This window comes from Mustela lutreola, chromosome 4 (genome assembly GCF_030435805.1).
Source record: "Mustela lutreola isolate mMusLut2 chromosome 4, mMusLut2.pri, whole genome shotgun sequence".
NCBI lineage: Eukaryota > Metazoa > Chordata > Mammalia > Carnivora > Mustelidae > Mustela > Mustela lutreola.
Genome location: NC_081293.1, coordinates 80,405,039 through 80,428,659, shown reverse-complemented (window position 1 = coordinate 80,428,659; position 23,621 = coordinate 80,405,039). Strand labels below are relative to the sequence as shown.

At 39.8% G+C, this 23,621-nt stretch overlaps 1 protein-coding gene across 3 annotated transcripts in view; it reads right to left on the bottom strand.

Annotated features, from left to right (window-relative positions):
* The window catches only part of RYR2 (ryanodine receptor 2), a 751,000-nt gene that overhangs the window by 301,644 nt on the left and 425,735 nt on the right, over window positions 1-23,621 (bottom strand). For all 3 annotated transcript variants that reach the window (XM_059170336.1, XM_059170337.1, XM_059170338.1), the window contains exons 19-25: window positions 23,252-23,385; window positions 21,298-21,539; window positions 16,399-16,591; window positions 14,484-14,700; window positions 12,599-12,703; window positions 9,563-9,666; window positions 2,538-2,621 (exon numbers count right to left, since the gene is read on the bottom strand). In XM_059170336.1, coding sequence (XP_059026319.1) covers window positions 2,538-2,621; window positions 9,563-9,666; window positions 12,599-12,703; window positions 14,484-14,700; window positions 16,399-16,591; window positions 21,298-21,539; window positions 23,252-23,385 — 1,079 coding nt within the window. The remainder of the gene's footprint in view (window positions 1-2,537; window positions 2,622-9,562; window positions 9,667-12,598; window positions 12,704-14,483; window positions 14,701-16,398; window positions 16,592-21,297; window positions 21,540-23,251; window positions 23,386-23,621) is intronic.

The window sequence follows — 23,621 nt, the reverse complement described above, 5'->3', positions numbered from 1 at the left end:
GATTTTATTTTTTTTTTAAGATTTATTTATTTGACAGAGACAGAGAGAGAGAGAGAAAGAGAGAGTGAGCACAACAGGGAGAGCGGCAGGCAGAGGGAGAAGCAGTCTTCCCACTGAGCAGGGAGCCTGATGCGGGGCTCGATCCCAGGACCTCGGTATCGTGACCTGAGCGGAAGGCAGGCGCTTCACTGACTTGAGCCACCAGGCATCACAGTAAGTGACTTTAATAAAAAGCTAAAAAATTCTTTCCTAAGTAAGGAAGTTTCTAATTTTTTGCTTTAAAAAAACTGAACAAGGGGGCGCCTGGGTGGCTCAGTGGGTAAAAGCCTCTACATTTGGCTCGGATTCATGATCCCAGAGTCCTGGGATGGAGCCCCGCGTTGGGCTCTCTGCTCAGCGGGGAGTCTGCTTCCCCCTCCCCACGCCTGCCTCTCTGCCTGCTTGTGAGCTGTCTGTCAAGTAAATAAATAAAAAATCTAAAAAAAAAAAAAAAACTGAACAAGGAAGGATATGACTGAGTCATCAAGTGATAGGTCATCAAACACGATTTCTGAGGATGGGCCACTATGAAGTTTCAGTTCACTGAACTGAACAACTTTTTTTCTGTCTTTCATTCTTTCAACAGATTTTTTTTTTCCTTTAAACTGAATGATTTTTTAAGAAAAACTTATTTATTTATATAAACAAAAAATGCAAATGACCCAGAACTTGTCTCTTTTTATCACTAAATGTTTATACATGGGTATACGACATAAATGGAAAAAAGAATAGCTGAATCCATTTCATTATGCGCTATTTTCCATAAAATCTTATTTTTACATTTTTTAATCAAAAAACCAAATTAATTGTAATACCTCAGAAGAAAAATGTCAATGTTTACTGACTCTGATCACAGAAAACAAAGCAAAACAAAAAACCAATTTAGATTTAGTTATAAAGAAGTATGACAGAGTAATCAATCAAAACATACTTTAATAGGGTAACATTGTGTGAAGGAAATGGATTGGAAATACAAATCAAAGAGAAAAACAAAATGATGGAGAAAACATATTATCAACGTTTATATGTAGTTTTAAATAGATGATAGTACATATCTCATCACTGTGGATCTGCTTTTATTTCTGACACTGGAGACTGACATTGAAGTGTCATTTCAAAATGTAAATATGTGAAAATGCCATAAAACAGCATCCAATGGATGTGCTTAAACTTCTGAGGAAAACTTTTAGAACCTAAAAATGTGTTAGGTAATAACATACATTTAATAACATAATAATAATAATAATAAATAAACATAATAATAATAATAATAATAACAGACTTTTTTAAACGGAATTCATGAGTAACAGTGTTTGCTGAACTAGAGAACTTGCCTGAATTAGCATCTGCAGGGCAAGCTCATGATTTCTATTTTGATTTTATGTTTACCAGGGGTAACTTGAGGCCAGGGTGACCAAGGGAGAGTATGGGGTGGCTCTTTTGCTTTATGCTGATGATACAACTTAACACATGGCCAGACCTGCTATCTATAAGGCATAGGCCTCGGAAATTAAAACAAAACAAAAATAATAACACGAAACAGCCATTATTCATTGAGCACTTACTCATTTAATACCCAAATGACATATCACCTGTTAGCTGCTAAGAAACCTGAAGTTTTGAGAAGTTCAACAGGATCACAGACAGAGGCTATAGCCCAGCAGGCAAAATCACCCCTATAGCATTCATGACCTTAGTTTATGCAACTTAAAATGGGGATGATAATACCAACTTTATAACTCCTCCTAAAATTTGCTTTTTGGCAAAAAACAAATGAAATTAGGGGCGCCTGGGTGGTGCAGTGGGTTAAGTATCTGACTCAGTTTCAGCTCAGGTCGGGATCTCAGGGCTGTGAGATCAAGCTCCACGTCAGGCTCTGTGATGGGCATGGCGCCTACTTAAAGTTCTCTCTTTCCCTCTCCTTTGTCCCTCACCCCCAACTGCATTCTCTCTCTCTCTCTCAAATAAATAGATCTTTTTTTTAAAAAAAAGATTTTATTTATTTATTTTGACAGAGATCACAAGTAGGCATAGAGGCATAGAGGCAGGCAGAGAGAGAGAGGAGGAAGCAGGCTCCCCGCCAAGCAGAGAGCCCGATGTGGGACTCGATCCCAGGACCCTGAGATCATGACCTGAGCCGAAGGCAGTGGCTTAACCCACTGAGCCACCCAGGCGCCCCTCAAATAAATAGATCTTTAAAAAATCAAATTAAATTATAAAAACATCTTTTGGTGTAAAGTGGAAAACCAGACATAAGCAGTTAGGGATATGGGCACCGAAGTGTTCATGCATACTTACATGCAAGGAAAGTAACAACTTTTTATAACATACTCCCAAGATTTTCTGAGTTTCGATTCCTCTCTGGGCAAGTCATATACGTATCCATCAAGAGTTCTTTGGGTGCAAATAGACTGGAAAATCCATTTGCACCCAAGTAATTGAATATATGATTGAATCAATGCAGAGACTAGTTAATATTGCTTAGACATTCAACTTACTTCTTAGGCAGCTTCATTTTTTTCACCTTTTCTTCAGCATGTTCGTCTGATATACCCACATGACATCCTAACGCCAGCAAAGTCCTGGAAAACAAAACCAGAAATAAGCTGCAAGAACTCGTTCTCCATCTCCAGAATAACCCAACATAATGGCGGATGGGAATCAACGGCAACATTCCACCTTGGAAGGAGAGCAGAAAATGTCTTTAAAGCAAAGGAAAAACATTAATTTCTAAATCATTTACTTTTGAGTAATGTGTAAATCGTGTGATATTTCAATTACTACCAAAAGCAATATATTGAATAGTAAGTCTTTCTCCAATCCCCTCCATGCAGTCCCATTTCTTTTCCTAAAGACACTGACTGTTACTGATTCTTGAATGTCTTGCTACAGTCTGTGCAAATACTAACACAGACTGGTTTGTGTGTGTGTGTGCACACAGGAAAGCGTATTGTTTCTTTTCCCCCCTTTTATGTGATGGGTACATACAAAAGACAGCTCTCTGCAATCTTCTATCTTGACCTTACACCATAACTCTGATATACTGTTCTTTCACATAAAGCCGGTTTATTTTTCAACAGCTCTGAAATACTCCATTAGTTGGGTGTGTCATGTTTTCACCCAGCTATTTGTTCAGAGTCTTTTGTTATTACAAACAAGGCTACAATAAATAACCTCATACATTTAATACATCTACTGTGCCCTTCATCTATAGGTTAAAAATTCCTAGACATGGAATTACTGGCTTACATTTTAAAGATTCCCAAGTATTCCCAAATGTCTATAGAGTTGGTAGTAATTTACATTCCTACCAGACGTGTATGACATTGCCTCCTTCCCAGACGTTCTCTGCTTAAACTTTGTCAACTGGTATGTTAAAAAGGTATCTCCTTAAGGGTTGCCTGAGTGGCTCAGTCAGTTAGGTGTCTGCCTTCAGGTCAGGTCCTGATCCCAGAGTTCTGGGATCCAGTCCTGCACCGGGCTCCTTGTTCACCTAGAAGCCTGCTTCTCCCTCTGCCTGCCACTCCCCCTGCTTGTGCTCGCTTTCACTCTCTCTTTCTCTAACAAATAAAACCTTAAAAAAAAAAAAAGGGGAGAAAAAGGTATCTCATTATCATTTTAATTTGTATTTTTTTAAGATTTTGTTTTTACATAATCTCTACATGCAACATGGAGCTTGAATTTATAATCCCAAGATTAAGAGTTGCACACTCCGCTGACTGAGCCAGCCAGGAACCCCGATATTTTTCTTAAAATAAGAGTATTTGAGCACCTTTATCATATGCTTGATATCTGTACTTATTTTTTGTCTGTGAAAATATTCTTTGCTCAACTTCCCTTTAGTTATAGGGTTTTAATTGCATTTTAGAAGCTCTTCCTGTGTCTGGGATATGAGTTGCAAATGTTTTTCTCTAGTTTGTCTTTTTTTTTTTTTTAAGATTTTATTTATTTATTTGACAGACAGAGATCACAAGTAGGCAGAGAGGCAGGCAGAGAGAGAGGGGGAAGCAGGCTCCCCGCTGAGCAGAGAGCCCGATGCGGGGCTCGATCCCAGGACCCTGAGATCATGACCTGAGCTGAAGGCAGAGGCTTAACCCACTGAGCCACCCAGGCGCCCCTCTAGTTTGTCTTTTTATTTTCTTTGTATTGTTATTTTTAAGCAGAATTTCAAATCTGTTTTTATATAACTGAAAATTTTCCACCTTTTCTTATGGCTTTTGGGTTTTATATGGCATTCAGAAATTCCCCATTTGTAAAACCATTTAAAGGAAAATATCCATGCTTTCCTGTGTGGGGGTGATGGTGAGGGGATTCTATTAGCTTAAGGTATAGCTTAACTTTATTTTTTTTTCCCAGATGGGTATCTACTTCTCCATAAAATATTTACTAAATAATTCATCTTTTACCCCTGGTTTGAAAAGCAACCTTTATTAGATACAAATTCCCCAGATATTGCTAATCCTGTAGGGGACTTTGTAGTCTAGAAAAAAATTTCATTTTCAAATGACACATCAGGGTCCCTGTTTGCCAGCAACTGTTCACTCTTTTTTTTTAAGATACTCTGTATTTTTTTTTCTTCCCCTGAATGAATTCCATTGATTTTCCCAAGAAAGATCCTTACAATTCACTTGTAGAACTCATCCTTTAGAGTCCTCTAGGTTTATATGGAAAACATGATTCACTATCCACAGCAATAATGGTTTCTCCTAACCCAGCAAAATAAGATACAATGGCTTATCCTTCTGGATTACAGAATTTCTAGGGCCTAGTCACAGTAGGCATGTGGCAAGTATCTACAATTCACTCACACTTTCCTCCACAACATCTGAAAAATGAAAATCTAGAGACAGAAAGACAGCTGGTATAGGTAAATGGAGCTGTGTGTATTACACACACACACATACACACACACACACACACACACACACACTGTTATCACAATTAATTTTAGGTAAAATCTTTTTTTGAAAAAGGCAGGTATAGGATGGGGAGTTTAAAAAAATAAAATCATGGGGACGCCTGGGGTGGCTCAGTTGGTTGGGCAGCTGCCTTCGGCTCAGGTCATGATCCCAACGTCCTGGGATCGAGTCCCACATCGGGCTCCTTGCTCGGCGGGGAGCCTGCTTCTCCCTCTGCCTCTGCCTGCCATTCTGTCTGCCTGTGCTCGGTCTCTCTCCCTCTCTCTCTGATAAATAAATAAAATCTTAAAAAAAATAATAAAAATAAAAAATAAAATCATGTAGAAAAATCATGTAAGAAAATCATTACCTTTGTGTAGCTTAGTCTAGTAAGAAAGGCAAAGAGTAAATAACCCCAGAGAATAATATTACAAATGGTAGCGAAAGCGATTAAAAAAAAATGTTACATGGTAGCGAGAGCGATTAAAAAAAAAATGTTACAAGGTGTTAGAAGAGAAGAGGAGAGGGGGTGGGGAAGGTCTCATCCAGGAAGTACACTCAAGCAGAAACAGAAAGTAAAAGTAGGAAGGGGCCCATCTAAGCATCAGATAAAGAATTTTCAGGCTAAAGGAACAGCACAGATGAGGCGGTAAAAAATCTGAGTCCCTGGAGGGAAGAGACCACGGGGGCTGGACCACAGTGAACAAGAAAAGGAGTTGGGCAGATGCGCTGAGAAGTGGCCGGCGTAGACCCCAAGGACTAGCGCAGACTCCTGCAATGAGTACAACGGGAAGGCCGTGAACGGTCCCAAGCACCGTGTGCGTGAGTGTGCCCACGTACAGGCGCATGAACTCTGGCTGTGCACAGAATGAACTGGAAGAAAGTAAGTGGGGGGAGCCGTGAGGAGATTCTCAGGGCAGTCAAGGGGACTTGCGGTGGTGGCTCAGACCAAGAGGAGCGCTGTGGAAAGGGGGGGAGGGGACAGACTGGAGATGCGCTGGGGAGGATCTGGTGATGGGCTGTGCCCACTGACTGGCTGGATGCAGGGATCAAACATAAGGAAGAGTCCAGGATAAGCCCCAGGTGTCTGGCCTGTGCAGCAGATGAACAGAGATGCCATTCACAGGGGACGTAATGCTGTGGGTCAAGCTGCCTCCGATCTAGGGAAAATACCGCTGAGGAATGGGATACACACAGAACAGGTGTCTGGGGGTAACGATGCACATTTAGGAAGCTGTCAGCAACTGTGTGGGTTTGGGTGGGTGATGGGTGTGATAAGAAGTTATGGGTGTGGATAAGAATGCCTAGAGACCATGCAACAGAGAGAGGAGTGAGCCCAGGGCTCAATGTCAAGAATCACAACAGAGATCGGGAAAACTGCTGCTAGCATGAGACTGAAAAAATAAAAAACAAACAACAAACAAAAAGAAAGTACAAAGTTAGGAGGAAAACCTGCTCTTTTAGAAAAAATCAAGTCTCTTCCTTAACTACTTTTCTCTCTTTCCTATGCTCTCCTTGGTGTCCCTGTGTCCCTATGCTTCTCATACCTCCCTACATATGTATACAAACACATCGCATTTCCTACAAACAATTTTAGGGAAAAAACTGCTTGATCAAGGATGCCTGGGTGGCTCAGTCAATTAAGCATCCGCCATTCACTTAGGTCATGATCCCAGAGTTCTGGGATCAAGAGTCCTTCATCAGGGTCCTTGCTCAGTGGGGACCCTACTTCTCCTTCTGACTGCAGCTCCCCCTGCTCATTCTCTCTGACAAATAAATAAATAAAATCTAAAAAAACAAAAACAAAAAAAACAACCTACTGACCAGAAGAAAAATATTGTTCTAGTCTTGCTCTATTTTTGCTAACTTACAAAGAAAGATTCTATGAAAATATAAGATGTTGATTAAAAAATCACTGTATCATTCATTCCCTAAATATGAGTCAATTATTCCAAAATTAAGATCTGAAATTCAGGAACTACTGTTAAGTAGAACAGAACTTAAACCTTTAGTGGCACAGCCTAAATTGGGCACAGGGCTAACAGGTCTGCTGGAAGTACTAGGTTGTCCCAAGAGAGGGAGCCGGAAGTCTGCACGACTCTGTAGCACACAGATAACTGGCCAGTCTAAATCACAGACAGAGCATCTAACATTCACATCCACGTGAAACCACCCTTCAGCCCAAAATAAGGGATATTCTGTAGTAATCTTCTGCTTATTTGTTACTTCAGCACTCTTCAGAATTCAAAGGAATAAAGTTTTGATCCTTCCCATGATACCTTTGTGAAGTGTATCAGACATATGGTGCTCCAAGCTTGATCACTATTATAGGATTTAGTCCCTACCACAATTCCATTCCATTCCATTCCATTCCACTATGACCCCATTTCACTGATGGAAGAAAAAGCTAAGATTCCCTTTGGAGCAGCAATCCTTGACCCTGTACCATCTAACACCAAAGCCTGCGTTCTCACCTACTCTGCTCTGGGAGCTATCAACTAAACGAGGCTCTAATGGGAACACAGAAAGAAACCACCAACTACTGAGATTGGGCTAAGTGTGAATTTTGGAGAAGTAGGGGTTCTTCTTGTTCTAATTTTAAAGAAATACTTTAAATCAGCTCATTGTAAAGTATTGAGGATTAGCTCAGGGACAAGGTCATTAGCATTCATGATCGGCAACAGCACCTCAGTACATGCACTGTGATGATTAATCAAATCAGCCACCAGACCCTCTTTAGGAATGAGGTCAGATTACAGGCAGTCAGACTCCACACACTATGCAAATAAGGAAGTTTCTCCACTTCCCTGCTTCTTGGGATTTGTCCTTTGCAATAGCTGGCTTAGTTGTCAATCACTAAAATTACAGGGAATGTACTACAAATTTAACTGAATTATCTTAGACCTTGACCTTTCAATAAAACATTTTGTTGTAAAAGATAAGCAAATGGTGAGCTGCTGTGAATCACTTACTGAAATGTACAAGCCACTAACCAAGAATACAAAGGAAGTCAGGGGACCCTAAACACGGGGTTCACAGGTCAGAGTCACGCATCGTGCATTCTTCATCGCAGGCAAGCTCTGTCCATTTTTATCTCTGGGAGATTCTCAACTTACTTGATTAATATATATTTCCCTGCCCTTTCAAATTACTAGTAGAAACTAAACTCACTCAATGCCCAGTATGTTAACATCCATAAAGATTATTAGAACCACATCTTTGAAGAAAGACACCTGAACCCAAAACCCAAAGTTTGAAACAGTGGTGAAGTTTTATGTTCTGAATCCTTGGTAAAATTACTTTGAGGGGAACAACTCCTTACTCTTAACAAAACTGAAACAAACAAAAATAGACACAAGGATATAAGCCTAATATAAATATGCATTAGAGTAAGTGACCTATTTGAATAAATCTAGTTCTAGAGGCCACCAAGGACAGAAAAGGAATTAAGAAAAGGTATGGTCTTCTCAAAAATATTTTCTGGACTTTTTTCTTTTCTTTTGAGAGAGAGAGAGAGAAAGAGAGGAGGGGCGTAGGGAAAGGGAGAGAATCTTACGCAGGCTCCATGCCCAGCACGGAGCCAGACACAAGCTTCGATCTCATGACACTGAGATCACAACCTGAGCCAAAAATCAAGATCAGATGATTAACTGACTGAGCCAGATGCCCCTTTCCTAAACTGTTGGTATTAAAATTCTTTCCCTTCATTTTACTCCACCTCAGATGCCCCTTTTCTAAACTGTTTGTATTAAAATTCTTTTCCTTCATTTTACTCCACCTCATTCTTTCATTTGCAATGATAAGCAGCAAATTCCCTGAATGCAACTGGCAGGGTCACTGCAAAGTGAATCTGCCTTTAAAGACAATAGGTGAATTGTCTAAGGATGCTTTTCTCAAAGTGTGTTTCTCAGGGAAATGGTCCCGAGGCACTCTCTGACAAAAAGATGGTATGGTTAAATAAGTCAGGGAAATAACAAACAGATCCCATATATCATATGAAAGAAAAATCCATCAGCAAAGTAAACAATTATCTTAACTCAGCATCTTTAAAATATATTAGAGCAGTGTTTCTCAAACTATCTGTGATAAAAGGCCAATTTCTTTTTAATTTCTAGCCTATTGTAGCCGGATTCTCTGATAAAACACAAATAAAACTTGTTAGAGAAAATTAAAATTTTTAAATGAAGACATATAAAATATAAGCCTGCATTTTATAAATAATGAGATTCAATAACACATATAATTGTTCCTTTAAATTGGCATAAAAGATTCTCAACACTTCCTATTAGTATCTTTACTTATGTTGTCACAAATCAAAAATAGTTTGTGACAGACCTGGTCCTTGGCCCACACTGTAAACAGCAATGTATCTGATCAGAAAATCCTTGTGTTCTGTAATGCCCAAAATATCCATAGAAGGCTCTTCACTAAATACTTTATAAAGCATAAAGACACAAAATAGCAGGGTCAAAAGTCTAATTCCAAACAAATGCTGATCCAATCCCCCTGGGCATTATGAAAAGTTCTCAGTTAATTAACTTAATTCGAACTGAATTAACCTGTATTGATACCTTGTTTGTCTCAGGACAGGCAGATCAGAAAAGAGGAAAAGGTAAGTAACTCACTTCAGGGTCTCCAGCGACATCTGCAAGTTGTAATTGCGTTCCTGCTCAGGCAGCTTGGAGAACTCCACCAGACAGGGGTGCTGTCTCTTATTGTCATCTCTAACCTGAAATGGGACAGAAAATCCTCATGATAATCATCTCCAATCCAGACACCAGCCGTGGCAATCCAACTGCATGGCAGGAAAATGAAGGGGAAAAGCAAGAAGGAAGGCTCAGCTCAGCTCATCATCCCAGCAAAGCTGTCCCCATAAGCCCCCAGGCACGCTAATGTTTATGATCAGTGGTAAAACCTGGCCTAACCTCGGGCCCCTGTTCTGTTCCGTGTAGTTCCTGGCCCCCAGGCCCAAGCCGGCTCTACCCTGACACCCACATGCTCCCCACCTCAGCCTCCTCCAACATTTGCTTGAATCTTACTTTCCCAATCAGGGTCATCCTGTTCTCCTTCCCAGTATGACCATCTGCCTATTCACTCTACACTTTCATTTTCTTCCATAACAAACTCCACCTGCTGGCAGAACCAGACACGCACTTGCCGGTTTGCGGTCTACCTCCTAGCACTAGAATGTAAGACCAAAGAAAGAGAAATTCTGTTCTTTTTTCTTCTTTGATGTACTCCCATCACCCAGAACATGCCTGGCACATGGTAGGCACCCAACAAATGTTTCATACATTGAAATGAAGTCTGTGTAAGAAAGGTGTAGTTCTTAGTTTTAATGTGTAGTAATTTTATGTGTTTAGAGCCAGACTAAAGACATAAATTGACAAGATAAATGACTGATCTAAAGTCTTCACAGTGATTCCAGCGGATCATCTCACCCACTGTGAGTAACCTACAGATACCGCAAATCATACCTTCACCTTAACGATATCAGTTAGCCTATGGGCACTTTTCATATTTATTCTTGCAAGTGTCTATCAGCCAAAATTCAAGATTTTAGGAATGAATTAATGAGAAAGATGTCTTAGATCCTTGCACTTGTAAATAGATTATCTTCTCAGAAACCTAGATGCCACAGGCATCACTATGCTGTAGCCCCAAGATGACAGCTGGCGAACAAAAATTACTCCATGTGGGGCGCCTAGGTGGTTCAGTGGGTTAAAGCATCTGCCTTCGGCTCAGGTCATGATCCCAGGGTCCTGGGATCGAGCTCCACATCGGGCTCTCTGCTCCACAGGGAGCCTGCTTCCTCCCCTCTCTCTCTCTCTGCCTGCCTCTCTGCCTACTTGTGATCTCTGTCAAATAAATAAAAACTTTAAAAAAAATTACTCTATGCGAATAACTATCAGGTTCTAGAAATCCCACCTAGACAGGACACAACCTAAGCAAGAACTTTTTCTAACTCTTCAGGCATCACTAAGTTAAAAATAACATATTTTTTCTTCCTGGTGATCTTTACAAATGAACAGGACTTACACAAAAGCATATTACTTGATTAAACACGTAGGTCCAGAAATGAAATCTATGTTTAGAAAATTTCACTCTGAATTCTAAACATCAAAGTAGAAATGAAGGTGTCCAAGTCCTGAAATAATCTGCTCCCCATTTATGTCATGTTCACTTCACCTCTATTCTGTATACGGGAGAATCACAGACACCAATGTCCTCTCAGGTGTCCAAGCTAAAACCAGAAATTTGCCCAGACTTCCCTCCCTCTCTTGCCCATACCCCAAACGTGAACTCTAAAACATGTCTCACAACCAGATCTCTCCTCCCCCTGCACACAACAGTGAAACTCGCCACCTCCCACCTCGGCCACCCATAAGAGCATTGGCAAGTCTTACAGTGAAAACAGTCCTAGAGAGAAAGCGAGAAAATCTGGACCCCAGTCTGAGCTCCTCAAGAGCACTGCGACCACTCTCAAGGCCCAACACTCAGGGAAGCCATCGCCAGCAAAACTGAAAGAATAGCCCTGTGTGCTGTTAAGAAAATTTAACCCAATGACCTGTGAGAGTTTATGTGAAAATGGGAAGTTCTAAACAGATATATAAAAGTGAGGGAGTGGTGTGGGGTATCATATGGTAGTCACCACCAGCACTAATAAAAAAATATTCTTTATTCAAAGCTCAATGCAATGAGCTATGACAAGGTGAAACACTCCTTTCTATAGTCAGTCAAATGTATACGGCAGCGTTATAATCTTGGGATACTTAGACTAATAATATTATAAAAATATAAGTGTTGCCACAGCCCTGCCAAAAATAAGGTATATGATACACTGGTAACACAGAAAACTGTTAAAAATTGTTAAACAATTGTAGAAAATTGTTAGAAATAAATTTAATTTGCAAACCATAAAGATCTTCATTTTCTTAAAATATTTAATTTACTTGAGAGAGAGAACAAGAACAAGCATGGGGGGAGGGGCAGAGAGCGAGGGAAAGAGAGAATCGCAAGCAAACTCCCTGCTGAACATGGAGCCCCACATGGGGTTCGATCCCACAACCCTGAGATCATGACCTGAGCCAAAATCAAGAGTCAGATGCTTACCCAACTGAGCCACCCAGGCGCCCACTATGATCTTTAAATAATAATTTCGAAATACATTCAATCATTATATCTCATCCTGTCTTCCACCTATGAAAACAACTGTGGCCCTCTGCCCACAGGCCCGGTACTGACTGTTATACACAGTTAAGACTAAAAGAAGCAAAGCACTAGATAACGGAAAAGGAAAATGACTAATTTCTTTCCATTTTCAACTTTCACTTTCACTTTCAATGAAATTTTTTTTTCTCCCCTCAGTGGCTTAGAAATCAATCCCTATTGTCTGTATATGTTAACCTTGATTTAAAAATATAACTTTCAGCCTCAAGAATGATGACTTTTCAATTGTCTAGGCAACGAGGCTATTCTTCAGTGAACACACCAATAATGTCATTCTTTCTTGTAAAGAAAAACTGAACAAAAACTAATGTGTAGGGGGGAAAAATCAATCTAATCGATTCATGTGACCACGTAGCAGGATGAGTGAGAAAAAGTTATGTTTTTAGAAAGATGTATTAACAAATCGGAAAATAAATTTCAAAATTACATACCGGACCATACTGCCAGCCAAGTTCAATTTTATTCATAACCCAAAGTTCATGGATATTCTCTGCCAGTTTTTCTCTTATTCTCTCTAGGTGAGGAGGCAACACGATCTAAAATAATAAAGAAAACACACATCAGAAGCAAATGCAATAAAACCATGCTAATTGTCCTCACTGTGAACTGAAACAAGTAAAACCATTGTAAACCAAGAAGATGTTAATAATATAACTAGATTCTAACCCTTCCAACATAGTTATAAAAATATAACAAGGTATATCTGAAAATTGTTTAGGTAATTTGAGGATGTTTTGGTGGGACAGTTTAGGTTTCCAAGTGAATTTATGAACAAAAGTGGGGAAGAAGGAAGACAGGGGTATTGGTGGGGACAAGTCACCATTAAGAACAATGGCTTCATGGATGTGGGATGTAAGCATCAGTGCGGGCATCACTTAAAAAGAGACATCACCCCCAGGTTCTTCAGCTAAACTGGCCATTAAACTTAGGCCAGAATGAAGGCAATTCAGTGACCAAAGGATAATCCACTGGCTCTCTGAGCCTATAAATACTTGCAGTGATTTATGTTTTTCCCTGAATCTGCTCTGTTCCTTCTAGTGGTTTCCAAGAATAAGCTTCTAAGGAAAACAATCTTTACGTGTTCTCCTTCAAAGACGTTTAATGACCTCTTCGTAAAGAACACGATTGGTTCTCAGGGTCAGGGGTTGGTTGTTGCTGTTTGGCAATGCACTTAGGTCTCACCCCACAGCCAGTCCCTCCACAGACAGCAGGCGACTGCCTACAACATTCACTGATGAGACAGTTTCCTGAGGGAGCATGCTATCACTGCTCCTTTCCCCACAACGCTGGAGACAATCTGTGTCGTGAGAAATCCTCCATGTGCTCCCACTGCATAATCCAATTGGCCCTTCCAGTCCATTTCTAGCCTCCTGATCGTGTTTACTACTGAAATTTGGTAGCATTCCACATATCCTGCCATCTTGCAGCAAGGAACAACAAGCTGAATTTTAGCCATGGAAAAAGCTTGCTTCTTTCACTCAATAACATAAAAGGCCAGCATGATGAGGCAGAAAACAGGATTCAGGAGCTAAATAAGTATTTGCTCAACAACCAAACCTTCTGAGTTAGCCTGGTGTTAACTCTACGTTAGACTTTGGAGGCAATCTCTTGGATTTTCAAAAACTTTGCATAACTGACCTTATTAAAGTTACGTCAGCATCAAGACAAAGCAATTATTTATTTAATTCACTGTCATTGTCAGATGCATTCACATCTATGAGACAGAAAAGAATACGGACTCACACTTTTCAGTTGCCTGTTTGCGAAGTATTGTGCTAATCTGTTATGTATGAACTCTGTCCAGCATACTCTTGGCAACCCAACTGACAAGGAGAGGGACTTCCTCAAGGTCCCCAAGTAAGCAACTGACCCCAGGAGCTCCAACTCCAGAGCCCAGGATCTCAATCTCTACTTAAGATAAAGGTCAGTTAACATGCTTCAAAGTTACAATGTATCTGGATGGCTGAAGAAATAAACTTCATGCCCACCATATACAAAAAGTGTACCCTCGAAAAAGCATGCATTACCCCCAGTTGTGATCCACATTAGTGCATCGTGAAATCCATGTAATGGCTTGAGATCACTCTTTAAAACTACAGAATAGAATCTGAATACCAAATAGGTGAGTGGATCTGATAAAGGTAAGCATTACTTTAGAAGACTTTCTTTGATTCTGCATATAAACTGTGGGATGTGTTAGCAAATGTGTTCCTGTGGGCTGCGGTTAAGAGTGTCCACCAAAAGCCACTGCACATCAGAACAACAGCACAAGAGGACAGCAGTACAAACGGCCGCCATTACAGGTGCTCTGGGTACCTGGCTGGTATCCACAGGGATGGGCGTGAAGGCAGCCTGCGTCAGGGAGACCGTGGGCCCCAGGAGGTCCCGTGTGTATGTCCTTTCTTGCTTGTACTCTCGACTGTGCTCCACTTTCAACTTTTCTTTCGGCAGAACGGCTTCATAACAAGGAGCGTACCCAGGTGGCGGGAGGAATTTAAATTCTCCGTGTCTCCCCCCAAGCAGAAAGCGTACCCTACAAAGGATGCATGTCAGGGTCAGGTATAGCTCTGGTGTATGGAAAGCTCCCTAACCAACAAAACACATGGAATAAATGATTAGCACAAAATTAACCTTATCAGAAGCCACACGTTCCCCCGAGTGCCGTCATAGTGTGAGCACCTTGGAGTCTAAGGGCCTCTAAGCACAAAAGGTAAAGCACGAAAAGCTGATTACATTACATTGATGGATCTGAGAAAACTTATTAGTCACTGGAGAATTTGCAAAAGCACATGCATCAAACTCCTATAGGAGAAAAATCTGTGCACGGTAATTGGTCATTTAATGTCTCCAGAGGCCCAAAGAATCATCAGAGAAAGAGAAGACATTATCTAAACATCTAGATACTTAAAATTATAGGACTGCATGAGGTTTGATTTAAAAAAAAAAAAAAAAAGTAACAGTCACTTTCCACTGTCCCACTTCCCAGGGAAATTCCTTAAAGGGAACTCAAATGATATTTCCTTTGTGGAAGAAAGTCACCTTATTCCTTCTTTGATGACAAAAAACAAAAAAATGAAAAACAAACAAAAAAACCCCAAAACCATACTAAAATCTTTCATACATCAAAGTCCTTTAATTAAAAATAATTTAAAACAAGTTCCACTGAACAACACTTTTTAAAACACATCTAAACAATACTGATTCCACAGGCCCTCAGCTTACAAAAATAAAACCAAATTTTCATTTTCCTTGTAATTCTTTTTCTAATTTGTGGTTCACTTCCAGGCCAAAAGTAATGGCAATAATTATAAGCAAATAAAATAAAAAAGCAAAGGGCTAAAAATGAAGAAAACAAAGGTTTTGAAACACTCCAGAAGGTTATAGAAAGAAATGTAATTTGTATAAACACACCAGAAAAGGTCATTGGTGCATGGGTACATAGTATTTCATGCTTTTTCTATCCCCTCTTCAATATGGTGCTTCTATAACCATGACTTATTCATATGAATAGAATTCTAATAGGAAGAATACCCAGAGTGACTTGATGGTCAGTCATAATAAGGAGCCACTCTCATGAGGGAGCCACACACACATTAACAGGTGACATGGTAGCCCCTTATCACAACAGACCATCGCTTGTTCTCTTTGTAGAACTCCAAAGAATTATCATTTATCTCTTTCCATGTGGTAACAGCAAGACAGCAACAAGTTAGAGGAAACCATCTTGACCCAACTGATCACAGCCCACAATTTACCAGTACAACATGTACCGGGTAACACAGAGAGAATGAACAACAGCAGCAACAAAATCCATTTAGTTTCTGTAGAAATGGGGGTTTGGAGTGGGATAGGGAAATATGAGATGAGAAAAAGAAAATTAATGAAACATAAGGAAATAAGTGATATTTTCTTATGCAATGTTGTTTATTTTCCCTTATTAAAAAAACAAGTAAACTTAAGTGGGCTTGAACTATTTCAGGACATGGATCCCGGGTAGGGTTAGCAAACTTCCCCGTCTAAATGGTAGCACAGGTGGATAAAGCATTCGGCCTCCCAAGATGCCTCTCTTGGGTGAATCTTACCTCTTCCTCCAAGGAACAAGAAAAATGCCCTGGGGACAGACAGGAGCGGGCAGAAGGTTAGCAGAGTGTGGGGCATGGCAGTGCAGTGTCTTCTGTGAAAGTAGGAGAAGTCAGATGGGACACAAACCAAAACACATAGAAATACTAACTTTATTCCTGCAGAGAAGCTAACAACCGGAAAGAAGAGGCCATCAATGTTGAAATTCTCAAACATTCCTTGAACAGGTTGTCCGTTGATTCGGAATGAGATGCTTGGGGCACTCAGATCTAGACAGCAACTGATGACGTCATCCGTTCTCAGCAGATGCTGGTTTGGTGAGCTTACAGTACGAGCAATGCAGCCTATGGAGGAGAAACAGTCAGGACAGTGATTTCTTTTCCTCACAGAATCGTCTTCCGAGGCAAAGATTTGAGTAGGTACTGACAAATCAATGTACAATACTGGAAGAGAATAAATTTTGAATGCAAATTAATACTACATGTTAAATCCTTTGTCCAAAAACTGTTGCTTCTCCCCTCCCCTGGGGCCATGCTGCTCTCTTTATTGTAAATTGGACCTTCTGATATGCAGAGAAACTTCTGCTTGGAGCAGGACAGTATCTGATGCACAAATCAGCTTAAGCTGAGAACAGAAGGATGTCAAAGAGAAATCTCCAGGGAGAGACTTGAGTTCCAACAGATGCTTTACCACCTCCTACTTGTATGACCATCAGCAAATTACATAATCTCTCTAAACCTTGACTTCTTGGAAGCCAAATGCCATCACCTTGCAGAGCTGTTATGATGATTAAACTAATGGTTTAAAAGAACACAGCATCTCAGACATAGCAGGGCTTGCATGTCAGGACCCTTTCCAAATATTCAATCCCTTTTGTTTTATAAAATAAAAATAACAGGGATAAGGAAAGCAGAAAATGTGTTCATCCGTGCATTGTTTGCTGAGACACAAATGCATGCCAACTGATTTGTTTTACAGTTTATTTCACACAAGATCTTGGTTGGCTTCCTGAGAACAGCAGGATACGAGTTGAGGCGTGACAGTGATTATTTGATAAATGTCATTTCTTGCCCTGGCCAACCTGTGGCCTACACCCATTCCTGATAATGTCAAAACTCCTTTGCTAATTAGTCTCTGTGGACATACTGAAAGACATGAAGGTAAGGCTCTCTCAAACAATGCTCACAAACGCATACAAAATTTCTCAATTTGAGCAAAGGCAAAGATGGATTTCATGATACAAGATTTGCATTTTTATAAGATCTTTTTAAAATTTCCAGCATGCCAAACTTTTTATCAACAGCATATCTGAAATGCCAGTGGTAGAGTGTACCTACTTTTTAAAATGTGTCAATGTTTTATTTTACCAATATTCAAATCTATAAGCAATAAATTCATTATCAAGTAGTACTCCTGAAATTCCCTGAGTATAATAAAGATGGCTCTTGAAAAAATCATATAAAAGCAATGCAACTCACATAAGGAGGTTTACACCCTTGTTTAGCTCAAGATCAATAGCTAATGAAAGTGTTATTATACATATATTTATATACACCAAATATATTGGTCTCTCTGAGGGATATTATTATGCTAATGCTAAGGACCAAAAACCACCATGGCAAACTCTCTTGTGATGCCTGAAACAAGCAAGTAAGACAGAAGGATCATACTGAACAACCTCAGGTCTATAATTTCAATGGCACTCACACTACTGAATCCACTTAGAAGCATTTTCAGGCCATATTTATGCAAACCTATCACACCCGATGACAACTACATTCCCGTTCTCTGCATTAGCCACAAAGACAGTAGCAGTCTGATTTATCACCCTTGGACTAGAAATTTCTACCCATCTTTCTCTTCAACTGTTCTAGGACATTCCTCCACACTTCCATATTTAAATGCTCCCAAAGCACCAAGATTTTTCATACTTTTGGCCCTCCCTTACAAACATTTGGAACTTGGGTGCCCAAAAATCCAGTTCTGCCTTCCCAGAGGGGAGAATGTAACAACACCGTGTGTAGTTGAAATTGGAAAGAGTAAGTGAAGAGAAAGCTCAAAACTTTTGCTCATGAGCCTAATTCTCATTCCAAAAACTGCCAGCACCCTTAAATTACAGCAAGTTAAGTGGTAAAGAATGTGCTCTACAGCAGAAGTCACAGATCTGAATTCCATTTTAACTATTAAAAAGAAAAAGAACAGGAGAATGACCCCAAGAAAATTAATCCGAATTACTAGGACTCTGACCTTGGAAAATGAGTCAGAAGCCACCAAATGATTCAGCTTTGTCTTTGCTGACTATGAATCTAAAACTAGGAAGCATTTAATATGGCCAGTGTCAAAGAAATTACTGCCTGTCCTCTCTTCCAATATTTTTATGGTTTCAGGTCTCACATTTAGGTATTTAATCCATTTTGAATTTACTTTGTGTATGGTAAAAGAAAGTGGTCCAGTTTTATTCTTTTCCATGGTGCTGTCCAATTTTCCCAACACTATCTGTTGAAAAGACTGTCTTTTTCCCATTAAGTATTCTTTCCTGCTTTGTCGAAGATTAATTGACCATATAATTGTGTGTTTATTTCTGTTTTTTTTTATTCCATGCTATTGATCTGATATATGTGTCTATTTTTGTGTCAGCGCCATACTGTCTTGATGACTATAGCTTTGTAATGTAACTTGAAGTTTAGAACTGTGATACCTGCAGCTTTACTTTTCTTTTTTCAAAATTGTTTTGACAATATGGAGACTTTTCTGGTTCCACATAAATTTTCAGGATTTTTTTGTTCTAGTGCTATTGGCATTTCCTAAGAATTGTATTAAATAGGTAGCTTGTTTTGGATAGTACAGATATTTTAACAAGATTGCTCCTCCAATCCATGAACATGGAAGGTCTTTCCATTTCTTCATGTCATCTTCAGTTTCTTTCATCAGTGTTTTATAGTTTTCAGAGTACAGGTCTTTAACCTCTTTGGTTAGGTTTATTCCCAAGTATGTTATAGTTCTGGTGCTGCTGTAAATGGGAGTGTTTTATTATTCTTTCTGATGCTTCATTATTGGTGCATGGAAATGCAACAGATTTCTGCACATCGGCTTTGTATCCTGCTACTTTATTGAATTCCTGCATCAGTTCTGGCAGCTTTTTGGGGGAGTCTTTCAAGTTTTCTATATATAGTATCATGTCAACTGCAAACAGTGAAAGTTTTACTTCTTTCTTACCAAAAAATTTTGATGTCACTTATTTCTTTTTGTTGTCTGACTGAATAACCCCTGTAGCTTGAGAGACCACACATTTCAACTATAGGCAAGGCATGGTACATACTTTCTTGCCATTAAAAAAAAAAGGGGGGGGAGGGGAGAAGAAAAAGTTGAATTTTTCCTGATAGAAAGTGTCAAGTGATTTTCTCCTGAATTCCCCAACCTATCCTCCTCTCTGAGATATATTCACAGATCCACTGAAAACTTCTGTTGTTATTCTTACTGTTTTCTTTAACAGATACCCTATAATAAAAAGTATAATGCATACAGGTTAACTCTGTGAGTGCTGGGTTCTCTTTGTGAGCTGAAAGAAAAAGCTTCAAAGCTTGCAAAAATGAAAATGAAGTGGCATTGTGTGGTTAAAACATTTAGAAGCAATTCTGCATTATTTTATCAGAGTACTCTTCCCCCACCCATACCCCATCTCTGTGTAATGGGAAATGGGAAAACAAGTTAACATGATTCCTTCATTTACCTGAGTAGCCATGGCACTTGGAGCCATTGTAGGAGTAAAGAGAGAAGAGAGTAAAATCTGAAGGGTGAGAATTCACATGTATTATAAACAAGACATTACCTCTACTTTCTGTTTGTTGGACCTTCTGATGTTAGTGCTCTTTTGCATTTTTCTGTCAGTTGGAAAAGTATACTGTGGGAACAGATTCTCTGACTTGCCTGGCCAGAACAGCATGGTGTGTAAGACACGCCACCCCTCCTACATGTGGGGCCCCAACCACATGCCCCCGGGGCTAGATGAAACATCCAAAACAAAGCCCCATCTCTTCCTGACTACTGAATACAGGCACTGAATAAAGAAAAAATTCAGTAAATACTCAGGATAAAATACAATGACGTGAAATGTTTCTATCTCTAAACCCATTACTGTAAACTCTCAGATTTAATTCAATTTAACTTTTTAAAATCCTCATAAGCTACCATTCCTCTGAAACATTGATAAATATCACTTGTGCCCCCTAGAAGACAGATTTCAGCTTTTTATATGCAAAAATACACACATCTTCCATATTTTGTCTATCATTACTATGTTACAAAATATGAGAACAGTATTCTAAATGCAGCTTTATGAGCACAAGCACATGTCTGCAGAATTCACGTGAATTCCAGTTTCTTAGAAACATCTACATCATTAAGAACTGAACTTTTGAATGGAGCCAACTAAAATGTACCTTCTAATAGAAAAAATGATACAATATTTTTACCTATCATTCATTCTTAATATGTACTCACTATCAAAGTTCAGGCTGATGGCTGGTGAAATGAAATATATGCTTTTCTAGAAACAGTTCCACACAAAGTGTCATCTGATTATTACTGACACCTCACAATATGCGTCACAAATGACCAATTCCCAATATTATGTCATCTATGAGGAGATGAGACTCTCTATTTCTTCCAATTGTTTTGCAGGATCTAATTTTGGTGGAAGCTAGACCTTCACACACACCTGTTAAAGTAAATAGGAAACACACAAATGTGGTGTGTTGTTTTGTTTCTTTCTTTTTTTTTTTTTGCAGTGAATTATGAATCAAGATGCCGTTTTTCACACATACTGTTCATCAACAATACAGTCTTTGGAAATGTACCATAATTGTAAGAGTTTTGTTTCTCCCCTAGTGAAATTCTGCTTTGTACTTAACATTCTCTCTCATCGTTTCCATGGTAAATTTCTGAAGAAAATACATTTGAATACACGCAGCATGGATGGCTCTCGGAAACCCAAGAGCAAGGGCAACAGATCTCCTTCGCACACACAGAGAAAGGCGTGGATGGTGCTGACCTGACCAGAGATGAAGGCCATCGAATCCGTAGGAGAAGAGGTCATCTCCGACGCCGTTTCCACCCCACTCCTCACCGCCTCCTGGGTAGGGCGAGTACCCTTCGGTGGACGCCCAGCCCACCCGCAGGTGCGTGGCTTCGGCGGTCACGAACGGCTCCGTGTGGTCCACCATCAGCTCATAGTACCACTTCTTATACTGAGCGGACCCTTCACTGACGCCCAGAAAAATGTTGGGTCTCATGCTTCAAAGAAATAGGGAGAGCACATGAGCAACTCTGGATAAACCACCTGTTGTGTTCATTTAGGTCTATTTCGAACATTCATCCCATTTCTCCAAAACGCAATATATTAAATATATGTTTTCCTTCAGTACTGCAAAATTACTAAGTCACTGAGGCAGGAGGCGGGGATAGCCAGCCTACAGTTAACATTCCGTGAAGGGTATCTGCTTTTTGGATTACCTGACAAAGTCCCTCAGGGATCTAAGATTATTTTTTCTGAATTGCTTTTCAGCACATTTTATACCATTGATCATGTTTAAGGTGAGATACTCAGTGTAACAGGACCGTAGAATTCATGCAGTTATTATTAATTCAGGAGATGCAGACATTTTCCTTCCTAAGCCATGGATCAGGTAAGGTACAAGCTGAAAAGCCATGTTATTGGCAAAGGAACAGGGGGATAAGCAGCTTTGTTGTTTTCAATGCCTCTCTGAGGGCAGAAGAATTTCTAGGTAGTTGTATTTAATACTATTTCTAAGAAACTTAGACCCTATGTTAATGCTCAGGATTAGTGAAGGTCTCAGGAAATAGCAGTCAACAACAGCACATATGTTATACAAAGAGCCACTCAAGAAGTCTTAAATCAACCCTGTTTAAAAAAAAAAAAAAAAAAGGCAAACCAAAGAAAAAATACAATATAGAAATACACACCAAACCCTACATTTTTGTTTAAAACAGGGTAAGGCAGTGATTACGTTCTGGACAGCTCTTAGATAGAGTATAACAAAATTATTACTATCAAGCAAAATATTTTCTTACTTGAAAGCTGTATCATTATTTTTATTATACTGTTTGATATAAGGAAGGCAGCATGGCTTGGTATTTAAGGGCTCAGCCTTTGGCATTAGACTTAAGTTCCACTTACAGTCCAACATTTTAATCTGTAAAGTGTGTACCTACTTGGACCTAGTTGAACCCAGTGCAAACACAGTGGAGGAAACATGGAAAGCATAGAAAATAGTGACTGAGGGGCGCCTGGGTGGCTCAGTGGGTTAGGCCGCTGCCTTCGGCTCAGGTCATGATCTCAGCGTCCTGGGATCGAGTCCCGCATCGGGCTCTCTGCTCAGCAGGGAGCCTGCTTCCCTTCCTCTCTCTCTACCTGCCTCTCTGTCTACTTGTGATTTCTCTCTGTCAAATAAATAAATAAAATCTTAAAAAAAAAAAAATAGTGACTGACACACAGTGCTGAAGGAACCTCTGATACCTTGGAAGGGACATCTAACCAAATGTAGTTTTATTATATTTATTAATGGAATTATATCTTAGACATTCCAACTCAGCTTTTTTGTTTTTTTATTATATATAGTAGCCACTTTGAAGTTGGCATTGAAGGGTAGCATTTTTACTCATCTTCTAAGAAAGCACAAAACATAATTACATCTAACTGTAAGCCTGTAGAATTGTCAGCCTGCTCTTGAAGATGTCAGAGATAAGCCAGCCTCACAGGATATGACTAGGGAAGCTTATGGTCTTGTGATAAATGCATATTCTGCTCAGTTCACCTATTGTTACTATTACCCCATCCAACTGACAGGACAACTACACTATTCCTTGGGCTAGTACGTAAACTATCTGAATAAAACAAGCAGACCATTCGATGCTTTAACGACAGAGCTAGAACGTGAATTCCTTGTTAGGCCACCTGTTTGGTGACCATGTCTGTCTGAGTCTACCTGCTGACATGGTTCACAAGACGTGTCTGCAACAGTAGATCTCTTCCTGGCAGCAGATTGTCACAGATGAGATGCTGGTTGGAACGGACCGCTACTCCATGGCAGACACAGAGAGAACACAAGACGTCCAGAACCTGAAGAGAAAAAGCACTTCCAGCCGACTAATTCCCTTATTCAGATTTGAGTATCCCAGCATGTCTTGTGAATGTGAACACGCTCCCTCTGACCCAACCATGTGAACACGACAGCCACGAGGTCATGTATCTTCTAAGTTTCTCTTAAATGCGAGCTGAGAACTGCTCAGTGTCTCAATGGTGCTACAAATAAGCACTAAACAGCAATATAATTCCTTGACTATAATTAAGGAACA